Raw genomic sequence first — 26,187 nt, forward strand, 5'->3', positions numbered from 1 at the left:
AAGTCTATGGAAAAACACCACACTATATGTGGAAAATATTAATGAAAACACCACATATATCAAGTAAAGAAAACATAGGGATCGTGTTGAGTGTCAAAGGTGACAGACAGATTAGAACGGATGAAACAAGAATAATGCTTCAGATTTAACCACGAACAAGCCACCTGTGACCTTATAGCAGTTCAATGAACTCAAACATCAGAAAGAAGACTGGAGGAGACATGTGAAAGTGTGGGTGGACAGAAAGTCAAGACAATATAAAAATATACCATGAAATATTTTGAAAGAGTTGAAGACAGGATGTAGGATTGAAGTGAAAGGGCAATATATGCTGTGAAGAACACACTTCATATTAAATTTCTGAAGCAAGTGTTTATTTTCAATGAAGAGAAACTGAAGAAGAGCAGTCTAAATGAAACAGAAGTAGAATTTAAAGAGGGAGTTTAGAACAGTAGCAAGTGTAAGCAATAGAGTCAATGGGAAAGGATGGTGATATTAAGCAGCAGAAAGTATAAAGAAGACTTCTAAATTTCAAAGAGATGAAAAAGATTGTAGCGAAGAGTAACAGCTATTTTTAAGCCAGTATATTTGATGCACAAGCAAGATATCTCTTGAACATCTTTACTTTGATATTTTAAGGAAGCACTGAATTTTCAAAATGCATTGCATTAAATGCCTGATGGACAATTCTGAATATACTTAAAACTCACTTTTACCTTTTTATCCTTACTATTTGGAAACATTTACAGTTGCTAAAAACTCCTGCTACCAGCAGAAAACAAACAAACAAAAAAAATAGGACCACAAAAAAACAGGCTTTGTACAGCCTCCTCCATACCACGAAGCTGAGGCAAATCGGGAAGGATTTGCTACTAGCAATTAACCTTGACCTTACAGAGTTTATTTGCATGATTGAGTGGCAAGCTGTAACTCTAGACTGAAAGAACACAGGAAAAAATGAGACTAAGTCATGGTTTTCCTTTTCAGATATATTGTTTTTTATCTTGAATTACTTGTTAAAGAGTAAGCAAAAAAAGGAAAGATGTTAAAAGCAAAACTTTATCAGCAGATTAATTATTCCTTTTTTGTGCTAGCCTTTCATCTTATATTTTTAGCATTATATTAATCAAAAGCTCTCTGGAACAGGAAGACTATATTGAGAAATGTCTGAAGCAACACATTTGTAGCACATACTAACATTAGTCATCGGTAAGATGACACTGCTGTCCCTGTTCTGCTCTGAGTCTGTTTTATCACATAGATGTCCAAAGCAAACCCATGCATTATATAGATGCTGTTTGTGAACTACTTACAGTCAAAAGTTCATTTATTGATAAAGCTGAGAAACAATCGGGCCCTGGTATCCCAGTCCAATAACTGACAGCTCACTAAGGCAGCAAACTCAACTACATCTGTTCACACATAGCTCAAGAAATTTTCTTTTAGTTTTGCTTTTATTTCCAGTTATTATTACAAACTCTGACATACACATATACAACCCCACTGCTCCCCCACTGCCCTATGACATTAACCCTGAGGCTAAAGAAAAGTTAATCCTGCCCAGATACACAGATTTCATGCTATGGCTTTGGATTTCTTTTTTACCCTCATCCTCTATCAATTAGTTCAAATAAACAGACGGAAACAAGTCTCAAAGCACTTTCTATCCAAGAGAAAGCAAGATAAAAATATTCAATCTGAGAAAACAAGTGAAAATTATTATTAAAGACATAATTGTATTTTAAGATCTAAATCAAAGCTATCAACCCACTGGAAGGGGCACAAAACCAAAAAAAGGTATTATAGAGAGGAAAAAGAAATTGAGTTTTAAAAATTAAGATTTAAGAAGCTAAATTGCTGCTGGAAATGCTAGAGAAACCTTATTAATCACTTCCTTTGTTATTGCATTTAATCCAAACTATCTGTGTGAAACTTGCAAATTAAGTTAATAGGTGCAGCCAGACAGCCAGATCAGAGAGAAGAAAGGAAAACAGCTCATTTGGATCACAGCTGTTTCTTGGTATTACCCTTACACATATAAACAGTCTTGGCTTTAACACCCTCCTCAACAGTTTTACATTTGGTGACCAAGCTGTCAGCACAAAGGAACCACAATACCCAAAATCATTTTTGAACAACAAATGCTGATTATTATGACAAATCATGACAGCTATCAGGTTAGCAAGACCACTTGAAAGGCTCTCTATTCATAGAGTAGTACTACCCTTGAAACTGACTTCATACATATTAAGAAAATTAACTCAAGGCACAACATTGTTGCTTGATTCATTAACTCATTGTAGCAGGGGCCATTCTCCTTGTTCTGTGGCAGGACAGTGCCTAGCACAGTGTGTTCCTGTACACCATACATGCTATTAGCACCACATTTTACTCAACATACAACGCCAACATATTCTTTAAAGGCTTCTATCCTAACATGCTTCAGCTATAAAAACATGGTGAAGACATGATGCAAAGTTCAGTTCCAGGCTACTTCTATGCCCTTACTTCCCTCTGAACCACCTCTCTAATCTTCTTCAGGATAAACACCCGCACTATTAGATTGCTCCTTTGGTGAAATCCCTTTCTTGACTCAGCGCAGCACTTTCTATTCCTTAAAGTCATGCTGCTTTCAAGGGGATTGTCAAGGTTGCCATATGATCCCCACAACCAGTGCATCTCAATGCCTTGTTATTACTGAGTTTACACATGAACTAGCTTCCTTAGCAAAGCACTGTCATGCTAATAAAACGGTCTGAGGAATTATGCATTCCATAGGCTTGATCTTTAGAAGCTTATAATGCAGTTTTAATTAATGGTAACTGCAGGCACTCAGGTTCATATGAGGATAAGGTGTTACATGATTTTTCACTGGGTGTTTGTCTCATTGTCAGATCTCACATCACTGCCTTAATTGTAAGATTGACTTCCTGCCTCCTGTCATGGCCTAAACTTCGCCTGCAAGATGCCTGCTAATTGCCCCTTATCCAGGCAGTGGGAATACCTCTCGCTTTCATGTGAAGAAATACCACACATTGGGTGGCATATAAACAACACAACTATTAAAACACAATCATGCTTCAAGCAGACGTTCCCACTTGTGGGAACGGAAGGCTGTGAGATAAGGAAACTCAAGTCCGATTAAATCTCACAAGATACCAAACACGCAGCACATTAACATCATACCCTGCTATGACTGAATGTTGTGACAAAACAGCAGCACACCTGAGAACAACCCACAAACAAAAGCACGTCTTCCAACGCTGCCATTTTCTACCAAGACCTTCCTTGAAGAAATGCTCCCAAGCTCAAGCTCTCCAGGAGGTGCCGCCTGCCCCCACAATGCCCCTCACACTCGCTTCTGCTTCCACAATCAAACCTGGGAGCAATCTGGGGGGAAAAGGGAGTCCGCCTGTGCTGCAAAGAGAAATCAGGCCCTGAAAGGCAGCTGTGCCCCTACCCACAGGACTAGGGAAACCTTCCCCACATGGGACAGCTGGGAAGCGATAAGAGAGGAGCAGGATATCCCTCAGGACAAGAAATTCAGCAGAGAATAAATATTCCTCCCGCCCTACTGCCCCTCACACAGCGGCCACCAGAGAACGAAAATAAAGCAATTTTCCTCTACCCCCAGCTGCAAGTACGCAGCCTGCGCCAAAGGAAAAACAGGAGGGCAGGACGAGAACTCGTCCACCCCAAACGCTGCCCCCCAGACCACGAGAAAGTCAGTGAAGAGGAAGAAGGTCCCAGGACGCCCCTTCCCCCCCAGCTTGGGGCCAGACACCAACTTACCCGCCGGAGGCCTCGGCGCGCTCCTATTGGCTCGCGGCGACACGGGCGCGTCACGTGGGAAGGGAAGCCCCGCCTCTCCCCCACGTTTGCCGGCGGCCAACCGTTGGGTCGGGTGAAGCGGTCGGTGTGGCGCTCGCGCGCATGCGCCGAGGCCAGCGGTGGCGCGCGTGCGCCAGTGGCTGCCGGGGCGCGAGGCGGTTCCGGGAGCGCGGGAAGAGGGGCGGAGGCACGGGGCGCGCGCACGCGCCGGCGGCGGGCGGTGGTGGAGGAGGGGGAGGAGGTGCCGCCCCGCCCCGCAGGAAACGGTGCCGCCCGGGCCCCGCTCTGCGAGAGGGTGGGGAAGCGAGACCGGGAGGGAAACGTCGTCTTCCTCCGCTGTAGCGCCCCGGGACGCCGCGGGGTCCCGCTCCGTGAGGGCATCGGCCAGGAGTCAGGAGCAGGGCAGCCTCCTCCCCTCCCTACATCCGACCCCGTTCTCCGAGGCGGGAGCGCCCTCGGCGGGCAGCGGGTGACCGCTCCCTCCGCTGCCTCCTTCCATCGGGAGGGGTCCCTTCGCACCCCGCTTCTCCTCAGGCTCCGTCCGCCGCCCCGCCCGCCGCCGCCGAGCCGCCCGTCCCGAGGAGGGAGTCCGGCACTTGTTGCTGACGCGATGGTCACCGGCCCGGCCGAGTAGGCAGGGACCGCCGAGCCCGTCGCGGGAGAGGACCGCTGCGGCTGGCGGCGAGGCCCCGGCCCCTTTCGGGGGCTGCGGGGGCATCTCGGGCCGTTGTTTTCTCTCAGCGTCCGGCGGTTACGGCTTCGCAGGCGGCGTGAGGACTTTCCTCGGACCTCGTGGGGATCGCACCCGGCAGGACCGCCCGCCCCGGATGGTCACGGCGCGCTGAGGGGGCACCGCCGGAGCCCGCCCGCCACCTCCCTCCGCCTGGCCGCCCGGAGGCTGGCCTCCCTCCGCAGGAGGAAAAATGTCCTTCTTCAACTTTCGTAAGATCTTCAAGCTGGGCGGTGAGAAGAAGAAGAAACAGTACGAACACGTCAAGAGGGATTTGAACCCTGAGGAGTTCTGGGAAATTATAGGAGAGCTGGGAGATGGTGCTTTCGGTAAAGTGTTTAAGGTAAGGGCGAGCGGGCAACTCCGATCACTGTTAGCATCGCTCGTAGCTAAAAAAACGACAGGTCGCGTTGCTTCCAAGTTCAACGCCCTGCAGAGCTGGTCTGTCTGTGAGCTCTGTCACCTTGGGGTGCCAGATGCGAGCACCAGGTTTCCGGAGAGCTCGGGTCGGTGCGGCAGGTGAGCGCTGCCCCGCCAGCGGGGCCGAGTCCCGCCGGTGTCGGCACAGCCCGGGAGCCGCCGCCTCCTGTCCATGGAGTCCCATTAAACTAAAATAGAAAAGACCTATTAGGTCATTGTCCCGCCCTCTGCGCCACCCTGCCGGTTGCCGAGTTGCTCACTTCTCCCATATTCTGTGTGGGGTTTGTTTGTGGGGTTTGTTGGTTTAATTTGGTTTTGTGGTTGGTTGGTTTGATTTTTTTTGACTTACGTTCACTATGGCTTCTAACGTTACAAAGACTGTATTTTCTTACGTGTAAAGTTCATACTATTTTTTTTTTTTCCCCTATGGAGGGAAGCCCACGAACAGTAAAACTGACTTGTGTGCATAGTTCATAGGGCCAAGCTCCCTTGGCTTTTAATGGTTATTTTCCTATCCTGTTCCAGGTTGAATAGTTATATTATCTTGGCTTTCTTCACGTGGCAGAATTCCTGTGTTGGATCTCCTAACTTCTCTCATTCGTTTGATCTTTAAATCTTTAAGTATACTGGTACAAGTAATGTTTTTAAGGATGCTTCTCTTGAATTTATCAAGCAGAGTACAATGATATAGATATAAGGCTGCTAGTTTCTGATAAGACTGTAGCTTTCAGGCAAATCTTTAGCTACTTTTCTGATTTCTCAAAGTGCACTTATGCCCCACCGTTGGTTTAGGGATACTGTGGAAAAACATTCATGGAGGATAAGCATGAGAGAATTAGGGAGCTGACATGCTTTGAGACTCTGGAGCAGGTTCTCAAAACTAGAAAAAAAATAGTGAGAATAGCATTTACAATGTTTCTGAAAGCTACTTCACTCAAGAAACATTGATAGAGTACTGCATTTAAGAGTTTATTAAATCTGGGTACTCGTGAAACTTTGCTATTTTTGGTAGAAATTATTTCAGATTTTATTGTACTGTGATGTAACCTGTTTGCAAATTTCACCAAAACTGCCACAGTTAGTTTCAAATGCTCTGTGGGTTTTTTCACCATAGGGTTTTGTGCCAATGTTGTATTTTAAGAGCATCTAGTTTATGTTGATGTTGGTGTAATATGTAGTCTAGATGGTGGTTCTGATGTCAGTGTGGAAGATGAGATATTGTTTTGATTAAAATGACTGAGAAATATATCTCAAGTTTCTGTATCATGAAGTTTGGTGACTATAAAAACATAATGGTGTTTCTAACGACATTTGCAGAGCATTAAAGTTTTTCTTTAAACTTCATAGTGGAGTTTTGTTTCCCTTTTCATGGATGTAATGCAGTGTCCCATAGAAATGGCTGGAGAAGCCTCAAAGGCATAATGCTAAATGTGTTCTCCTCCACATGCATTTCCTTTCCTATCCTAAAACTTCTTCTCACTTCATATTTATTTGTAGGCATGTCTGCATTAGCAATAGTCTGTAGAGGAAGGTGTCTGAGCAAGACAACTGGTAAATTTTACATTTCAGGGTACTTTGTGTACAACAAAAGAGTTTTTCCAGTTGGGTGTGCTTTTTTTCACTTTGAGATTTATTCTGAATGTGAAATAACAAAGTGTAAACTGTCAAAACGGGATTTTTCAAAATTAAACCCTATTTCTAAAATTGTAGTAGTCAGAATTACACATGCAGCTGCCCTGGTAAACTGGGTCAATGTGGCACATGTGAAGATTAATAGGTACTAGTATTCCTGGAAAAAATAATCCTATTTGAAAAACCCTCTCCTAGTGCATGTATTGAGCAGCATTCATTTTGTTTTCTTCTAGTTTGAGAACAAGGATTACACACAGACTGCAACTGTGCGTGTGTTCCTGCAGCTGAGCATGCTTGGCAAGAAACTGTTTTGAAAGCAAGAGTGTGTGGGGTTGTTTTTTCTTGGATATACACCTCAAATAAGAAACTGCAAAAATAGCCAATCAATACTTTCTCAAATTTTTGAATCGGAACTAAAGTAGAACCAAACTGTCAATGTTTGAAGACTTTGTCTTTGAATAATGTAAGTGTGGGAGGTTTTGCAGTTTTTATTTTATGTGATGTTGTTGTTTGGTTTTACAAAAAACCCCAACACTCTAGTGTCAGTTACATTTGCCAAAAACACATTTGCCTTTGTTTAAGATCTTAGGAATCTGTGTGTGACAGGGTTTTGGCAGATATATGATAAAATGGAATTGCCAGGTAAATAAGACTTTGTACATTTTGGACTTCTAATTAAAAATAGGTTAGTTTGCTTACATGCTATGACTTCTCATAGAGAAGTATTTTGTTTAGTTGTATAACAGTCTTCTGGACAAAGTATCAAATATTTAAATACAAACTCAAACGCAACTCTGAAATTATTCTGATAGTATTATGAAGCCTGGCTGATTAAATTATTTACATTAAAAATGCTATATCTAGTGATAACTAGTTTTGTATACGGAAGTCTTGAGAGTATTGAAAACTTGTGATTGATTCTCCTTCTTTCCAATCAAATGTAAGAGTCTTGCTTATTGTTTTAACGACTTAGCTGAATTACTAGAAGAGTTTATTTCCTTTGAAACTATTTGTTCTAGTTTTCTGAAGCTTTTTTAGCTCTGACAAGTCATACATTTGTATTCACTGACTTCTAAGTAACGTTTAGAAATATTCTAAGTGTTTCCCTTGCTGTTGCAAGTCTCTCTTGTGATCAGAGGCGTAATGTAACTGCAGACTACTGATGGCAAAGGTTTCTGGTTGTATAGAACTTTCATTACAGCCCTTTTCAGCCTCTTCAAAGAGGCCACTTTTAGGCTGTTTTCTTTTCTTTTTGCTCTTGGCTAATGAATAAAGGTGTCGTTTTCCATCCTTTTTCAGTTTATAGGCCCTTGCGGTACTTCAGTATCAGGTGATGGCCCTTGAAAAGAGAATTTTGAGGTTGCTGGTGATAGATGTTTTTCCAATTTTTTTTTAGTTGCCTTTCATGGATTATTTAGAACTAGTGAATGGACTGCCAGGGTTCTGACAGCCACTGGAGAAACATAATATTAGCACTGGAGGCTGATCTAAACTTTGAAATTTGGCAATTAGGTTGCAAACTACTCTTTAAAAACAAAAACCACCACCATGAAAGAGAGACAGTTTGAAACTGCTCTTGATTTGATCTGCTTAAGTCCCCTGAAAAATCTTAGGCTCTTAGTGTTAATTGTAATCAGTTTGCTTTAGAACTTAGCTACATTATATCATGTTACTTTATTATGTGTTACTTTGCCTTATTGTATCAAATATCAGTTCAGTGCACACATTGCTTTAAGGTAAATCAGTATAAGGAAGTGTTAAAGATTTTCATCAACTTTAAGCTGCTTTCTAAATTCCCAGAAGTTAATGTTCAGATGGTGTGAAAACAGACCTTTAAAATGTCTAATGTGTTCTGTGGTTCTTACTTGCTAAAGTTCCTGACTGAGAATCTTCATCATACAGATGCACATAACTAATTAAAATGCCGACATCTTCATAAGTTAACCTTTTGAATGAAGTGCTGAGCCTGTATTTCAGTAAAATTTGCCAGCCTTTTTTGGTAATAAGGACATTGTACACTAATATAAGAGCACTTACATTGGAGAAGGGCATTTTCCTGGTGTTTACTTGGTGTCATCTCTGAGCCCTTCACTTAAAGGATACTCCTCCAAGAAATTAATGGCCTTTTGGCCATCATTATGATAATGATAGGTATCATCTGTACAATTATACTAATTCTAAGTTTTCTGTGGGAACACATTCTATAGTGGTAGAATATATGTTGCAGTATACTATGTAAGATATAGGGTATCTATATATGGTATGTGTATATAGAGATAATCTATAGTGTATATATATTTTAATAGAAATTGAAAAATTAGAGAATCCTTTATACTTGTGTAGTTTTGAATTGCATTCATGCTTCTCAGTTTGAATTGCAATATTCTGCCCATTTATAGTATTCCATTTATTACCCTGAATTATAAGATGTTGGAAGCATTGTGTATACAAGATTCTCAAAGGAATTCGGAAAATCAAATATTTGTATTTAATCGACGGTTACGAAGACAAGTTTTCCAACTCTGGGCAATTAACTGGTGCTTGGTTAAAAATCCTATTCTGCTTTCTGTTCAGATTCAGAGAAGAAATGTCGTGCAAGCTGATAACCGTAATCATGGTGAACAGGACTACTAAAATGCATTATCTCCTAAAAACTACAACTACTTTAAGTATTCGTATATACTTATACTTGCAATAGGGGCCAATACAAACTCATCTCTAGATAATGATAGTGGATTTTTGATACTAGTTTTTCTTCAAGTCCAATAAATTAATGATGTTGCTTCATTTAAGTTTGTGTTTCTATATTTAAAATAATCTTGCCTGTAATGTACCTGTATGACTTACAAGAGAGCTTGGTTTTGCCTTATTATCTTCTACAGCAGGTAGAAATAAATACAGTTTTAAAACAGTCATTTAGTAAGACTGGGCCAATTATATCATTTAATGATCGTGCAGCCTTAACTCCTTTTAATACTAAAAAATAAAGTGACAATTGGTGGCTTTTAACAAGTACTTTTTATGTACCACTAACTTGGTAATTTCTTTTCTGATCCTAGAAAATACTTTAATTAGTCCAACCTGAAAACAAAATCAAGGAGAATTTCTATTTCCTGGTTTCTATGGCATTACAGCACATTGTTCTAAATAATTCCTGGTTTTGGATATTGCAACTTGAAGTTATCTGGATACTAATGTATCATGCTGCTTGCTAGGGTGGATATCTTTTGCATCTTAACAGCACTCATAGGAACGGATTTTGGCCACTTAATATCTAAGCTGAAGCACTGAATTTTGTCTGCTCTTTATCTTGTGACTTACCTGGAGTCTTTAGCTCTGCTAATTCTTTAGAGGATGTTGTTAGAGCTGTTGGAACTTGCAGATGTTCCTATATAAAACATACAGTTCCCTGTGAAAGGATATTGCTTGAGTTCTTCTGAAGTCCTGTATGTTTGGTACTATTTGGAAGACAAATTCACATTTGAAAATTTCCAGTCAAATACTGTGTTTTGTGAACTTGACGTCTCATGTGTGATTCTGCCATAAGCCTAGACCTGGAAAGAAAAAGCAGGTGAAAATGTCCTAAATTGAATTTTAATATCTAAGAATGAATCAGTGCAGAACTTTTGGCAATTTTGATTAAAATTGTTTGCTATACTTAATATATTTTGTTCCAATCTATTTTCATTCATAATTGACTATATAAGTTGACCTCTGATTAAACTGGAACAGTAAAATAGTACAGTTGTCCTCAGGAGATATGAATTAATAATATTCATTTAAATGCCATGTTGCTTTGTTTAGCCATAGAGACATTAGTAGATAGAGGACAGAAGAGAGTTGATTGACTCTCAAGAGGCTAATGTATAAGATAGCAATGTTCAATTTTAAATGTTTAGTCTAATTAAAATAAAACTAAAACTTTACCTAATGCTTGCTAAGAACAGTCATTTCTGTAAAAGTAGCCTGAGTATTTTAGGGCTGCTGTGTATGCTCTAGCTGAAAACGAGATGAGTGACAGTTCGTAGAAGACAAACGATTTTAGTCTTGCTGATCAGCTTGGTGAGTTGCTCTGTAATGTTATCTTTATTTTCACACTATTGCAGTTTTAGTGTGTTGAAGATACCGGATAAGGAAAGGGCAGTATCACTGTGTCAAACCCTGGGAAAGCTTTACAGAGGTCTTTACACCTCATGTCACTCTTAAATTTTCTAAGAAACTGGTAGTTCAGGAAAGTCATCTTTAGATTGTAAACTCAGATAATTTTCTTGTTTTAAATGGCTATTTGCAGAAAGTAACATCTCTTTTCCATGTTGTTTGTAGCAAGGAAATATTCTAAAGAAGAAGGAATAGCACACATTTTGTGTCTCACTTTTTGGACACCTTTAAGTCACTTGGCTTAAAATCAGTATCACAATACTTAACTTATGAGTCATATATTGTCTGTTGCATTCAGGATTAAAACTGCAGACAAGTTTGTGGAGGATAAATATAGAAGACTCATGATCACCTCTTGGTAAGGCAGTCATCTTTTCCAAGGTGTGAGCACAGTTATATAAACCATTTAAAACTCTAAGTAAATAGGAAATAATTATTTAATTTTATTTATCTGTGTTTATGTAACTTCATTTTTTTCATATCATCTGATATTTCATATTTCTTAGCTATCTATTATATTTGTTTAAGAGCTTGGACTGATGGTTTCTTGTTTGGAGTTAAATGTTGTCTAATAGAATACAGAACGAAGCTTATTTAAGCTATTCTAACTTAATGAAATAATTCTTCGTATCTAAGTCAGATGCAGTCTATTTAATTAAATAATTCTGATGAAGGAGCTAAAAAAATTTTTGTGGTACTGTCTTGGTGTTTTTTTTAACAGGTTTTTTAGACAAATTGGTTAAACCTTTTGAGCTTTATCTTTGACAGGGAAATGGTCCTCCAGTAAGACAATCCTCCAAGCACTAATACATGCCATAGTTGCAGAGCAGTAGTTCACATGTTTTGAGAATCTTTTCAGATCATAAATATCATTCTCCTTCAATGACAGTTGTGTCTGTAAAAGAGGCAAGATGTAATTAAACTCTGTTTTGAGATATTAAATGCATTCCTTGAGATCCTGCTGCCTGAAGTGTCATTTATGAATACTTTTTTTGGTTTTTGTTTCTTTGTGCTTCCCCAATAACATTTAATTATAATCAGATTACACACAGAATTGACAAATTCGTATTGTCTTGCCTCTTTTGCCTATTGTCTTACTTCACAGTAGCTGCCAAATTACTCAAATACAACGCCTATACGATCTTTTCATTTGATACTGTTTGGATTGTTCCAGTTTTCAATGTTTAGTGGTGGAAAAGCCATGAAATATTCAGTTAGAAAACAAAGCAGGCTGAATTAATAACACAGAGTAAAAAATTAATGATGTTTTATATTTTTTCTCCAAACCCAGGTAAAATACATATTTTAACTCCCTCTGTGTCATTTTTAATGGCTTTATAACATGATTACCGTATGGAATGCTTGAAAGAAATTTTAACTGTCAAATATGTCTCTCATGTGTCATGTGGAAACACATTTTTTTTCCACTCAGAAATAGAAAAGAATCTTTTTAGAGAGAAGGAAGACCTTGTACTTGCAGAATATGTTTGAAGGATGTCAGGCAATAAAAATTGCCTAAGTAATATTCTATAAAAGCTAGTAGGCTACCTCAAACCCCTCTGCAATGATATTCATACTTCAACAAGAAATTAAAAATTTACTTTAAATGTTAGGTTTCGATTTACATTTCAAATTCTCTGTTGAATATGTTCTACATTCATGATACAAACCAACTAAAGTACATGCAGCAGCAGATTTATCTAAAGCAAAAAATTAACGATAAAATAGTAATAGAAGATTCTTCATGTATGTAATGCACCCGCTGAAGCTATCATATTTGATTTTAGGAGGGCATAAAAGCAGTTCTAAATGTATGTAAAAGCAAGTTACGATATTAAGTTTATAGATTTTTCTTCTTTATTTCTGGTCTCCTGGATTGACTGCCTTGCATTATTCTGTGGAATTGCATGTGTTTATATAGGGAGTAACATAAACCAGCTAAGCATGAACGGTGATTTGGAAGCTAAGACAAAGACACAAACTTTTCCCCCTTTACATAGCCATGTTTATATTTTTGAGCCATTTTCTATTTATTAATTACATATAACCCAGAGTAAGAAATTGCTGAAGCATAGATTCATGCTTGAATCAAGTTCCACCCAAAATCTGGCTTTAAGAAGGTTCTGATTACCTGAAGCATGCTATTCTATGATAAGATTTTTTAAATTTTTACTGACTTTCCTATGGAAAAGAATATGAAGAACTGAAAAAGTAGGATTGTACTACAACAGCCAAATCAATTTCTTGATTAGCATTTAGAATTTGCTAAGTCTCTTCTTACTGGAGAGGACTGACTGTTACCGTAAAGTGTCATTCCTAAAAATCGATCTCTGTTGTTTCAGAAAATCTGAAACTGCAGGAGGCCATGACAAATGAGGGGACTTCATTAGTCTCAGAAATAATTTTTCTAAAGTTGTATTACTGCAGCTGTTCAAAATCAGTGGGTAAGCAGAGAGTAGAATGACAACTGTACAATCTGCTGAAGTTTTGTGGGGAACCATTACCCTAGAACTTGAATTGTGCCTACATCAAACTGTTGTACTCAGTATGAAAGCAATGGTGAATCACCGTGCGAAGGCAGAATCGTTTTTGAATCCATCTAGCTTGTTCTTGAATTGGAGAAGACTGTCCCTTTACTTTCTTCGTATCTCATTGGACAGCATTTCAGATCTGTCTGAGATTTCTTGTTTAAGGAGGACTTTAAGGAACTGGGTTTTTTGTCTAGAAATGTTTAGTCATAACCATGATTCAGAAAACAGTGTTCAAGGGAAGTTACTGTAACTTTCTTAATGATACAGTAATAACTTGGCAAGACTTTTTGTATTGGAATTTATTTTCTTTATCTTGTAGGCAATGGTTCTCCTGATACAGATTAATGCTGTAAAACCAAAGCTTTTCTCTAGCACATGTCTAGATTTCACATTATAGAGGATGACTTATCACTTGTATTTCTAAGCAGTACTTTACTAGGAAAAGAGTTAAAACTTTGTAATCAGAAGGCAGGAAAACCATAATGGAGAAATGTCAGTTGAGTGCTTCAGGAAGAATTCACATGTTGCAGTAAACCCTCATCTCCTTCACAGCCTTTGTCTCAATCAAGCTTTATTCAATTCATATACTGCCTTTTAATTTTGTAAAGTTCAGTCATGTTCCTGCCGCACCTTCAGCTTTTCCTGTTTGAATTGAAGAGGCCCAACCTTTTTAGTCTGTTTTTAAGACAACGGCTTGACCCTTTAATAATGGTGATTGTCCTTCTCTCATCCTCTTACTGAACTTCTGCAGATACAACAAATATTTCAGCTCACTATTCAGACAAACCGTTCTGTTTTTCAGTGCTGAATAGTCATGGGTCAGAACCAGCTGTGCAACTACATTACACCATGAAAACTGTGAACTGTGGTCATCACTGGGAAATATAGTCAGAAGAATCTGAACAGGAATGCACTCAAATCACTCCAGTGATGCAGAGAAATGGGTACTTGTAGGGTTAAGCCAGGCTTGTTTTCACTCTTTCACCCTTTCCAACTAGTTTTTGCTACTCTTGAAGACACACTAACTGAGTTTATAAGTAACTTGAAAGAAAGAAGCACTGTTTGCTATTTTTCATCTCTCTAGGGTGGTAAGTCTGAAAGCTTAAGGATCACCATATAGACAAGAATACTGTTAAGGGTTTCCTGTTGATTTACAGGGATAGCTGGGGTGCCTGAAAATGCCTCCTTTGATTTTGACTGTAGCAAGAACTTTAAACTGTCGCTTAGCAGCAAACCTATATGTTCTGGTCAGCATATTACCCTAGCGTGTAAAAGTGAAATACAAAAGAGCTAGTGTACAGACTTGTTAACTCTCATATTTGTGAGGTCCATTTCAATGTTTATTGATACTGTTGTAACTTCTTAGTCTTTAGTGACCCATTATGGAAACTCACCTTTGAGCCAGTGCAATACAAAGAAGATACTTTTGAATCTCTGAAAAGTGCTAAAATAGTATGGAACTGTGATGCTAAGTGAAACAGTCAATAACGTGTCACAAGTGGTTCATTTCAATAGCTTTAGTAAGTACAGAAGCAACATCTGAATGATGAGTGGCTGGGTCTTTACCTTCATTGTTTTCTGCAGCAGTTTCTGACAATGCCAGTCAATGAAGCCAGAACTCTGGCAGTATGTTCCTTTTCCCACCTCTTTCCTGGTGACAGCTCTGGTGCTTGCCAACCCGATGATGATGTGGTTCAAGAAACTAAACCCCCCAAAAGCTGATTGTACATGTAATCTTCTTGGCTTCCCAGACCAGCTCACGGGAGGGCCAGACAAGTGACGGTGCTGATATACAGGAAAAATTACAGGACAGTGTCAGCACTGGCTTGAACGACTATAAAAGGGAAGCATCAAGGTGGCATATTGATATTCTGAAGTTCTTAAGGTATGTCAGATGAATGCATTTTGTCAGGACAAAAGAAAAAATAGGCATACTTCTGTTGTATAAATAATCTTCTGTTAGCAACAGTACAAATAAAAAGGCAGTTTTGCTAAATGATATTGTTGGCGTTATCAGCCTGTATTTCTGTCCTTTTGCATCACTGACATCCACACTAGAATAATTTTGTTAGGTAGACATATCTTTAATTGGAAATTTACTAAAAGCTTGTGTTTGAAGTTTTTTCAGGTGGTGATTCTTTACTTTAGGTATGCTACATAACTGCTAGAAAAGAATGAAAATTTTGTAAGACTTCTTATTTGGCACTAAATTTATCCATATGAAGAAAGTACAGAAACGGAATTGAATTTCAGAGGAAGCAGACTGTTTTGATGCAAGAAATGGCTTAGATAATTTTCCAAAAGGAATGGGATTCAGCATTCCAACTCCCTGTACAAATACACAACAAAAAAGTCTTCAAAAACCCTTCAGACCATTAAAAGAATAAAAAAATAAACATGAGAGAAAATGAGGAGTAGGAGAAAGGGGGAAGTCTTGTCAAAGAGAAAACTACTTCATCTCTAACAGCTATGCTGGTGCATTCTCATTGCTGTTAGTTCTTGGAGATATGGGCAGAATTAAGCTTTCATAATTCCATTAAAAGTAACATTGCCACACTTTTAAGAGACAAGATCAGTACTTCCTCTTGAACATCTTGTGTGTTTAAGTCTTTGCAGTGTTTAACTTTGTCATGATATTAGTCAGTTCTGTTAGAGGAAGAACGTTGTTCCTGCATTGCATGAAAATCTTTTACTGATAGAAGCTTATGAGTTAATTAGTTGCAAAAGTCTGAGCAAAGCAACTGTTTTCCCTTAGCTTATTTTGTGCAATAAGCTCTGCAAAGAGAGTTAGTGTTTTATCTTGATTTGTTTATCTAGATTTGGTTTTAATAATTTTATCAAGTAATGCAATTACTCCTACAGCCATTTGTATTTATCACTAGCATATTAGGTAAATTCTGAATGAATTACACTAATCAGTAAAATGGGAAATGGCAAGTGCAAAAACATATCAGAATTTTTAAAATACTGTCATCAGCAACATACTTCTAAACTAAAATTTTGCTTGGAATTGGCTGGTGGATAATAAGGTTGGCATTCATATAGCTTCTCAAAGTAGTCAGCTTTCTGAATTGTTTAGTTGTTTAAATTCATCAATTAAAAAAACCCAAAAAACACAAAAAAACCAAAAACCAACCAACCAAAACCAACAAACCAAACAGCTAATCTGAACGGCAACACAGGAAGCAACGTGTTCCACCACTCTGCTGAGTATTAATACTCACAGAACCCAAGAGGCTATTTTTGTGGCACTTGAATAGCCAGTTTTCTTGAGATGTCACACTTGCAGCACGAAGATAGCAAGGTCAGTTATAACCTGTATGTGAGGCAACCCTTCTAACGCTTGTCGGAAGATTCCACTTGGCTTTCCATGAGATGATATGTAGCTTTAGGGTCATTACTTAGGACTCCCAAGAAATCTACTGGCAAGTCACAGACTGTAACAGCATTAAATAACATAAATTATCATAGTGAATTTTGTAATTAATAAAGTGCATTGTAGAACAGACTTGTAAGTAACTTTACAGAGAATTTAAAGACACTGGCTTAATTATACTGATTTACTGTTGTTGCTGTCTTTGCAGTTGGTTTCTGTTAGATTGTCTTAAAGAAATGTACATGAGGAAGCAGTAACTTCCCTCTAGAATTCTAAATTGCCCATTCTTTTACAAATATAATATACTAATACTATAAAGAGAGTATTAATTGGTTTCTATAACAATTTTACTTAAAAAACAGATGATGTTGTACAGCTTTTTTATGAAAGCTGTTAAAAGTGAGTCTACTTCCTTTTTTGTGACTTCAAGACCAGAGGAAGTTTCATCTTGGATTAGGGTATGTGTGGAGCAACAGAATATATGGTTTGATAGTTTTGCAAGAGCTGTTGCCAGTTTTAATGTGGTATTGATGTAGTCAGCGTTTACGGTTACACCTGCGTCTTTTTCTAAAATACTGAATCTTAAGTGGCTTATATAGTTTCCCTTAAAATATGTGAAGTATACTTTATTTTCCATTTTTAGCAAGACAAAGAATTAAATGTGGTGATAATGCTTCATCTTGTTTCATTTAATCTTTCCTCTCTGGCTGTTTAGTTGTGCTCATTGCTAGTCTTGAATATGGTTCACATTGCAGTATCAAATAATACCTTTTTCCAAACTGCCCATATTTTTGAGCTAGTAACATGTATACACTTTAAATGACAGTTGAGTTACATCTCTTACATCCTATAATCTACAGTAAATACATAGTATAAATTGTCTTAGTACAGGTCCTTAAATGCCTTCCTTCTGCTCTATGAAATGTAGAGCTTTTAATGATATTCTTTACTTTTTAGACACCAAGTTTTTTTTAAACTTAATGACTGTGGAACATTTCATTTCTATGACTATGTAGTTTCCCTAGTAACATGTCAGAAGGCCTTTGTTGAAGGGTTCTTGAAGTCCAAAGAAATTGTAATTTTTCTTTATTTTTGTTGACTTGTTCATTTACAATTTGGAAAGACAGAATTTTCTACGCCTAAGTCAGATGGCACTTTTTTTGTTTTTGTTTTGTTATACATGAATAGCTGTGCTGGGTCAGCAAACAGCTGTAGCCATCAGCTGTAGCCATCTTACATCTGATCTGGCCAAAGGCTCTGGGCACAGGAAATCCCAGTTTTGTTCTGTAACCTAGCTCCAAGGAACAGAATAAGGAAGAACACTTTATTTAAAAAATAATAAAAAAATCTACATGGATATGTGCACATCTGTGAATGTGCGCTATGTAGTCTCTAAAGTGCTAGTAAACAAAATTACTTAATGCTACATGAAGCCAAAGTGCTCTGTGACACATCTGTTTGCAAAAATCGACGGAGTTCGGTTTTACAACTCCCGATGTCTCCCTGGGAAAAGATGTTCGCAGGAGGAACACTGGCTCTCTGAGTGAGCTTCAGTGTTACTGAAAGAAATCTCATCTCAAGTGAACTGAAGCACTGTTACAGATGTTAAATGACTAGAAGCAAGATATAATATTGAATCTTCCCAGGTAGAGGAATCAAAGGTTTCTTAAGTCTTGTATTCGAACAATTAATAAAATTATCAAGAGCAAATAATGAAATTCTCAACTCTCAACCCGGCAGCACATTCCCTTTCTGAAAAGACAAGAGTCTGGAGACAGCTTCAGCTCTGGCTTGTTAGTTGTCTTAAAAGTAATTCTAATGAGCAGCTAGAATTCAAAATTGTTTAATTAAAAAAAATGTTTCTTGATATCATTGTTTCTTGGAAGCATTATTAATTTTTGTCATCTGGAATAAATGTATGTTTATTTCTGGAATAAAGACTTAATTTTAAGCTGTAGTCACTAAAAAACTTGTAAATGAATAAGCAGTAAACATTTTTTTTTTTTTTTTTTCTAATGGCAAAAGAGTCAACCTATAACTGTAGGGTATCTGTAATTCAGGAAGAAGATACACCGGGCTGTCTTTCCTGGGAACTCATAGGTCAGTTTGGGGCTGACATTGTCTGATGCTGGATAAAATGGAGCAAATCTCTGCTGGCAACTTTTGTGTCCTCTGCAGATGAAAGATACTGGCAAAGCAGCTTAGCACTGCAGGGATAAATCTTAATTTGTCACACCTCCTCCTTCTCAATTATAGGAGTTGATTGTAATGCAGAATTGTGTATTTTAATGCTGCTTTTGCAAGTAGTATGTACAGTTGTTGTAACTGAATTTGAGGAAAAAAAATACCAGTCCTTTGCATTTACATCTCCAATGCCACCTAATGCTTTATTTGCATGTTTTCCCTATATTGTCACCTGGTTTTCCATGTTGCTTTTGTGTCAGCTATCATATAACAATAGAGGGGAAAATAAAAATGTGTTGTTATAAATCTGGTAGAATCTCCTCTGTTAAGTTCCTTCTCAAGGACTGTTTCAGTTATTTTGCACATATTTGCCAGTTCAGCCCTGGTACTCTTCAAATATGTGTATAAATATTCCTTTGGATTTCAGTGACACAGTGTGTGACTCGGGATGGGAACTCTGCCTAGCTAGTATGCAAAACACCACAGAATTAATGAAAATACATAAAGGGAATAATGAAGTTAAACATGGCAATTATATTCCATACCAGTCCCCAAAATAACTTGTGGAATCCTCAGAAACCAACTGTGGAGGCAGTGGAAGAACCACAATAAGTACGAAGTATAAGGATAATGTTAAAAGGGTGAAGTTGTCATGGAAACTGCTCCAAAACTGGTAGAGCCACAAAGGCGGCCCCGACCACAGAACCATAAAGATGTGCTTCTGTAGTCCAAGTTGAACTCTGCACTTCACTTTCTTAGTATTTGCTCATAGGAAATAGAGGCACTGTTATCTGCATTTTTATTTCAGTATTTTTTCCTCTGGCATTAAACATTTATTATGTACAAGAAACTGTATTGTAGGTTGTTATGATATGTTGTGCATGCACGGAAAAATTTTGGCTGATCAGCTGTAGTTTAAGGGTGTATCAACCTCTATGGTAGATACTATCTTTTCCTTATCTTCTGCATAGTTCTTTTGTAACCATCATTTCAACAAGTTTTAGCAGGTTAACTGAAGTTAGCTGGCTTCTAGTTCCTTGGACCAACCATGTGTGTAATTTAAAAAAATTGAAATTCTATATAGTGGTTTTTTTATTACTAATAAATTTTCAAACATTGTACAGTGAAGACTGGTACAGAGTAACATAACTTATTGGAAATGTTTGGTTCATCTTAAAGTCCAGAAACACGTGGAGGTTACAATCTCCTTCATTGGCCCAACTTGTGATTTATTGTAAAAATTGTGGTTTAATATTGCAGAGGTAGTTATTTGTTCTTGAATTCAAACTGGTACTTTTAATTACATTTCTCAGCATTTGAGGTTAGAATTAATGCTTCATTTTAGCAGATTAAAATAGTTTTGTTTTGTTTTGGTTTTTTTCTCTGATATTTGTTAATAAAGAACAGTTTTCCATGTTTTGCAAAGAAGTTTGAACAGTTGATACTGGTCAGTCATGTAGGTTTTTTTGAGTTTCAAAATGCACAGTACAGTGTTAAATATGGCATAGTAAATTTATACAAAAAGGAAGTCCAGTCGGCCACACCACTTCTTACAGATTTATTTGACCAGGCTGTTAAAATCTGAAATTACAGCGTCTTTTTTTCCTTGATTCATATGTTTAAGAAAACCTGAGATCTGATGCTTTCAGATAGCTCTGAGAAACAGCTCTTGCCTTTGTGTTGTACAAGGACAGTTTTTCTGTACGGATTACTCAGACACTATCAGAAGGCATATATGGAGCTAGATTTGACAGTTCCAGGTTTACACAAATGTGTCGCTTTTTACATGCAAAAACATCTCTTGCTGAATAGGGACACACATATTTTTCACTTTCTGGCAAGCTTGATGATCCATCATAATGGCTATAGTTTTGTTGAGAAGAATGAGTCAGAAAGGAAAAGCTGCTTAATTGATTTGTTTTGCTGCCTGCAAAGCACACAGGGGGGTTATATAACATCTCAGAAGAGATCAGGCATCAGGAAGAAAGGTGATGAACCATTTTCTGTCTTGTAGATCAGCTTTGTTTCCGGTTGGCTGAACAAGAGATGAAGGACATACTTAACTTTGGTCAGTGGTAAAACAGAGTTTAGTTTTCAGATGTCTCCATGCTGCATTGCAGGAGGAGAGCTGCATGGCTAGGAATGAAACATTTGTTGGTGATGGGAAAAAGTTCCTCACAACCAAGGCTGAAACTTCATATTGGTCATCTAAAGATGAAAGGCTATGAGTTATCTCTGAGCTGTAATCCTGTTACGCTGGAACAGAGGCTCAGCTCTCCCTGCTGTCCATGGCTGGGAATATGCAGCTTCTTGGCTGAGTGCCCAGACAGTAAACCTGCCTTTTAATATTCTGCTATCAGGCTCTTCGCAAAGCTTCTGGCTCTGGAACTTATATTTGAATATATGATACTGTATAAAACTCTAGGACTGATAGGGAGGAGTCACTAATTTCACATAGTCTAGTTCTTAGTTTTGTGTAGAATGGGTTATTCTTCTTTCTCATACGGATATGTTTTCAAATGTTTACAATATTTTTGTGCATTAGATGTCATTGCCATTTTAGTGTGAGGGATTTGGGTTCAGAGAGAAAGCAATTTGCAAGTTCTAATTTACAAGATCATATTTATTCTATGTAAACCTGCAATCCATCTTTCTAAAAGTACTTTATCTTAGAATTCGAAGAATAAGAGTATTTTTCTGTGCATTTTCTGCTAATGAGATTGTGCTATCCATTGCAAGAACCATGCTGTAACATATAGTTTGGCATCCCCTTGTGCATATTATCTCTCTGTAAGTTAATGTTTGCTGCAGTAACCTTAATTTTATAATCCAAACAGAAGTGTTGGTGGAAGGATTGCAATATTTATGTATTGTTGCATGTAATAGTTAATAATGTCATATTGCATTAGTCAGATCTTGGGGGAATTAGTTATTCAAATTCAGTTTTCACTGATTGTGTAAGAATCTTTTGAGAAGATCCAATTTTGTTAATGCAAAGAAAGAAAATCTTTCTCCCCTGTTCCTCGTCTCTGCATGAGGTAGGATTGAACCATAACCACTGAAGATGCCAGTTTGGATTTCTTAGCATAGGACTGAAGCATAAATCATCTGGTAGAAGGAGATCAAATGTATTTAAGCAGAGTGTTTGGAATAACTTGAACTGGTGGTTGGGAGGTAAAATAGAGGAATAAATGGCTGGGCTACTGATACAGGACATATTTGGAAAGGGCAGAACCTTTGAGTAACATGGATGGTTATTTGACTTTAAATGTTCATGTACCCGATTGCAGAATGAGTATATGCAAATCAAGACTGCATCCACACTAACATTTTGGTCCTTTGGAGACTGTTATGTGGCAGAAGAAACACTTCAGTCAAAGTCTAGAAAAAACAAACATGCCCACACAAAGCTATAAATGTTTTTTGTTCCTCTTCATCCAGAGGTTGTGTTGGTTTTGTTTTTTCTGCATACAATACAGCGCTATGTAAATCTTAGGCACAAACAGTAAAATCCTTTCCTACGCAGTTCAAAAGAGCGTACTTCTTTCATACTTCTTAAAGTAAGTCTCACAGATGGGTATTTATTATGGAGTGCATTGTAGGGTGGAGATGAATAATGTCTTATTCAAAAAGATCTTTTAAAATCATGTTTAAAAAAAAATATATATATATATTTTATTTTTTTAAATTTTCTGGTGTAACTTCATATATACCGAAAATGTTTTATCAGTCCTCAGAAATACCCAGAGGAAACATGCTTATTCTACAGCTTTATTCTTTTAAGATCTGGAAGAAAAGTCTGGATCTAGACCTACAAAATTTTACTATCTCAAGTCAGAACAAAGGCTAACATTTGCTTTGTTTATAATTATTAAGATGCTCATAAAGATAATCATACTGTCTCTGTAATGACTTTTGAGTTTTAATGAGGTGTTTTAATAGAGCTACCACAAGGAAGAAATAAAGTAAACTTATTCAAAGCAGATTTCTAGTTACTTCAAGAAAAGGATCTGGGAAAAATCAAAATACAAAATAGTCTGTCAATAGAAAAAAAAGCAATATATGCTGTAAATGCAGCAAACTCCTTAGCATGTAATGATGCATGCTGATTCACCAATGCCTCTCTCTCTCAAAGGTGAAACTGAATCTGAAAACAGTAACATTTGTTACTCTTACCTTATGAAGAAGATTTTTAAAGTTTTATTTAAACAAAAGATTATTACCATTATATGATTTACATGCAAATTTGTGTAAAGATGAATTTCAGATTTTGTTTTAAGTATTCATCTTGTAAGGTACAGTGGTGAGTGTGTGGCCGTGCATGTTTCAAAAAAGTAAATTTACAGATCATATTTGAATTCTTTAGAATGGTGCTTTAATAACCAGCACATATAAAACTACCAAGTCTGGTTCGGTTGTGGAGTCAGACATCTGTTTCACCTTTCGTGTTTAATTTACAGTGCAGCTCTACAATAGGAAGTTTGGTCTTTCATTCCTGCTATAAAACATGAAACCAAAACAAATATGTTTGTGTTATTAAACAGACCTTTTTCTTATTGTTATTACAATGTGTATTGGAAAACTACCTAGTAGTTTGTTTTCAAATAATGTTATACAGATCCCTTATCTTTGTTGTTGGAAATGGGAGGGCAAATATTACAGTTGGGAAGGTTGGTTGTTTCTTTGTTTAGCAAAAAATATTGAGATTAAAATAAATGTTACATGTGTATCACAAAATTTATGCCCTCGGCATAAGTATAGTCCTGGCTGATTGAGCTTTTTAAGTGTGTTTTGCTATTACTGCTTGGTCTCTTCTCCCAAGTAGCAAGTGACAGGATGAGAGGAAATGGCTGCAGGTTGTGCCAGGGCAGGTTCAGATTGGATATTACGAAAAATATTCTTCAAACAAAGGGTTGTGAAGCAATGGAACAGGCTGCCCAGGGAAGTGGTGGAGTCACCTGGAGGTGTTTAAGAGACATGTAGGTAAGGTTCTCAGGGACATGGTTTAGTGCTAGAGTTAGGTTATGGTTGGACTTGATCATCCTGAGGGTCTTTTCCAACCAAAATGATTCTATGAACATCTGTCTCAAATCATTCATTCTCTTTTGCCACATTGAGAGAATTATTTATGGCTGTGAAAGTAATAATATTTAGACCTTGGAAATAATTCTTCAGAATTCTTACTTGCTGTTTTTACAGCTTTTGTCTGATAATAGTATAACAAGAGTAGATGACCAAAGTCAGGTTTTGGGATTCTTGCTGTGTCCTGTCCTGGGTTCATCTCAACTGGGTTTGGGGCCAAGATGCCCCTGCAACAGCTGCACCAGCAGAGACAGGACCCAGTGAGCTTGTGATGCTTCACCTCAGGAGTCAGAATTGCCCCTACAGGTTCTTTTCTGTTGCTGCTTTGGAGAGAGCCTGTGTGTCCCTGCTTCTCATTTAACTTCATTTGAATGTCTAAAGCTAGGTGGAGGAAATCTAGGCTTTTTCTTCATTATCTTCATTTGTAATTGGTGAAGTAGACTTCAGTCCTCAGCTTCATTTATTCAGAGGCAAAAGGTAACCAGTGGAAATGCCTTGACAAACTCGAGTTTTTATGATGGCTTGAGAAAATATACCTTCTTGTTTAGAGCTTACTGAATTCCAAGTCATGGTATTCCTTCAAACGTAACCTTCTTGGTGACAACCAATGATAGGACAAGGGGTAATGGGTTCAAACTGGAACATAGGAAGTAATAAAGTACAGGCTGTGGCAGCATTTTCAGCATGGGCAACTTCAATGAGTAGCCGTCTCTAGAGGTGCTCCTAGACTTCTGAAGCAAGGAGAGTAAAATGCCCAGACAAGTTAATGATGGCTTGGCAGCTTTTTAACGTTGGACTTAGAATACAGACCCTGGCTGAAGAACCATGTAACCTCCTGATTACTGGTAGGGGATCTGGTTTTCTGCGTGGCTTTGTGAACAGCTGCGCTGCCACAACGTGGGGAGCATCAGAAGGGCAAGAATGGGCAGTGAGAAATGAGAGGGTGGAAGCTGCTTAATACTCCTTGCCAAGTGTTAATAGATTGTTTATAGAGGAGCAACACAGAAGTTCATCTTAGGAGTACAAAATAGTAGTGACACTAAGCCATTGACTGCATGATGGTTTAAAGAATGTGACCAGAATTACCTACTTTTATATTCCTGTCTTCTATTGTTTTGTGACCTTGAGAAAAGTTATTCAATCCCTTTTCTGCTATAATTTATCTAGTCTTTAATATGCAGGTATCTTCATTTTCTAGAGAAGCAAACTAGAAGCAGGAAAATAGTACAGAAATGTCGAGAGGGTGTTTTGGTGGTTTTTTTTGTTTTTTTTTTTTCTGGTGACAATTATCTGGTGAAATTCACATACATCTTTGCTTTGACTTTTCTTTTGTAGGCTCAGAACAAAGAAACAAAAGTACTGGCTGCTGCAAAGGTGATTGATACTAAATCAGAAGAAGAACTTGAAGATTACATGGTTGAGATTGATATTTTAGCATCCTGTGACCATCCTAATATTGTTAAGCTACTAGACGCTTTCTACTATGAAAACAATCTGTGGGTAGGTATTTTTTCTTGTCTAAATGCTTTTACTTACTTCAAAAGGTTATTAAAATGACTTTTTTTTTCCTTGGCTTTATTAAAAGATCATTTATGGATCACCTTTCTTCTTGGCCATCACTATTGTGATAACTATTCAGTTTCAAAATTAATTTGTAAATTGTGAGTATGACTTTTAGGAAATTTTCACTGTAAAATTGAGCTACACTGAGTCGTTTGGTCAGGAGATTGAATCTATAATTTGGAAATTAGTAGTTCATTTTTGTGAGTAGAGAGAGGTCTTAGTGCTTATTTGTAACAGCACGACTCTGAATTTAATTTTATCAGCACAATTTAGAGTGAAACTCAGTATCCATAGCTGAAAAGGTCAGCCTGTGAAGTGTGCATTTTAGATACAAGTGAACTCATTGGTACTTTCAGGAAGGACAGTTTACCAGGACTTGAACCATAAATAAGTTACTTAAAATCTACATGTTTGGACATAGAAGTGTAGTGGACATACATGCTATATGTCACTCTTCTGCTATATTCTGTGCACAGAATAGCTTTAGCTATGACAATACATTTCATTCTTTGAGATGATACAATGCAATATTTATATGTAATTTTGGAATTTTAAAAAGAATACTTTCTTTTTAAAAAAGAACATAATTAAGAGATATCAAAACCAAGTAAAATAAAATTTCCTTGGAGTCCTGTAAATATGTTTTATTCTTTAAGCATGAAAAGAATGGAAATGTAATT

The 26,187-nt window shown here is 37.6% G+C and overlaps 1 protein-coding gene across 1 annotated transcript in view; it reads left to right on the plus strand.

Annotated features, from left to right (window-relative positions):
• Positions 1-4,177: 4,177 nt before the first annotated feature.
• Positions 4,178-26,187, plus strand: part of SLK (STE20 like kinase) — a 46,210-nt gene continuing 24,200 nt past the window's right edge. Inside the window, exons 1-2 of the mRNA XM_080347431.1 lie at positions 4,178-4,904; positions 25,280-25,444. Coding sequence (XP_080203557.1) covers positions 4,755-4,904; positions 25,280-25,444 — 315 coding nt within the window. The 5' untranslated portion in view covers positions 4,178-4,754. The remainder of the gene's footprint in view (positions 4,905-25,279; positions 25,445-26,187) is intronic.

This window comes from Nesoenas mayeri (assembly GCF_963082525.1).
Source record: "Nesoenas mayeri genome assembly, chromosome: 7".
NCBI lineage: Eukaryota > Metazoa > Chordata > Aves > Columbiformes > Columbidae > Nesoenas > Nesoenas mayeri.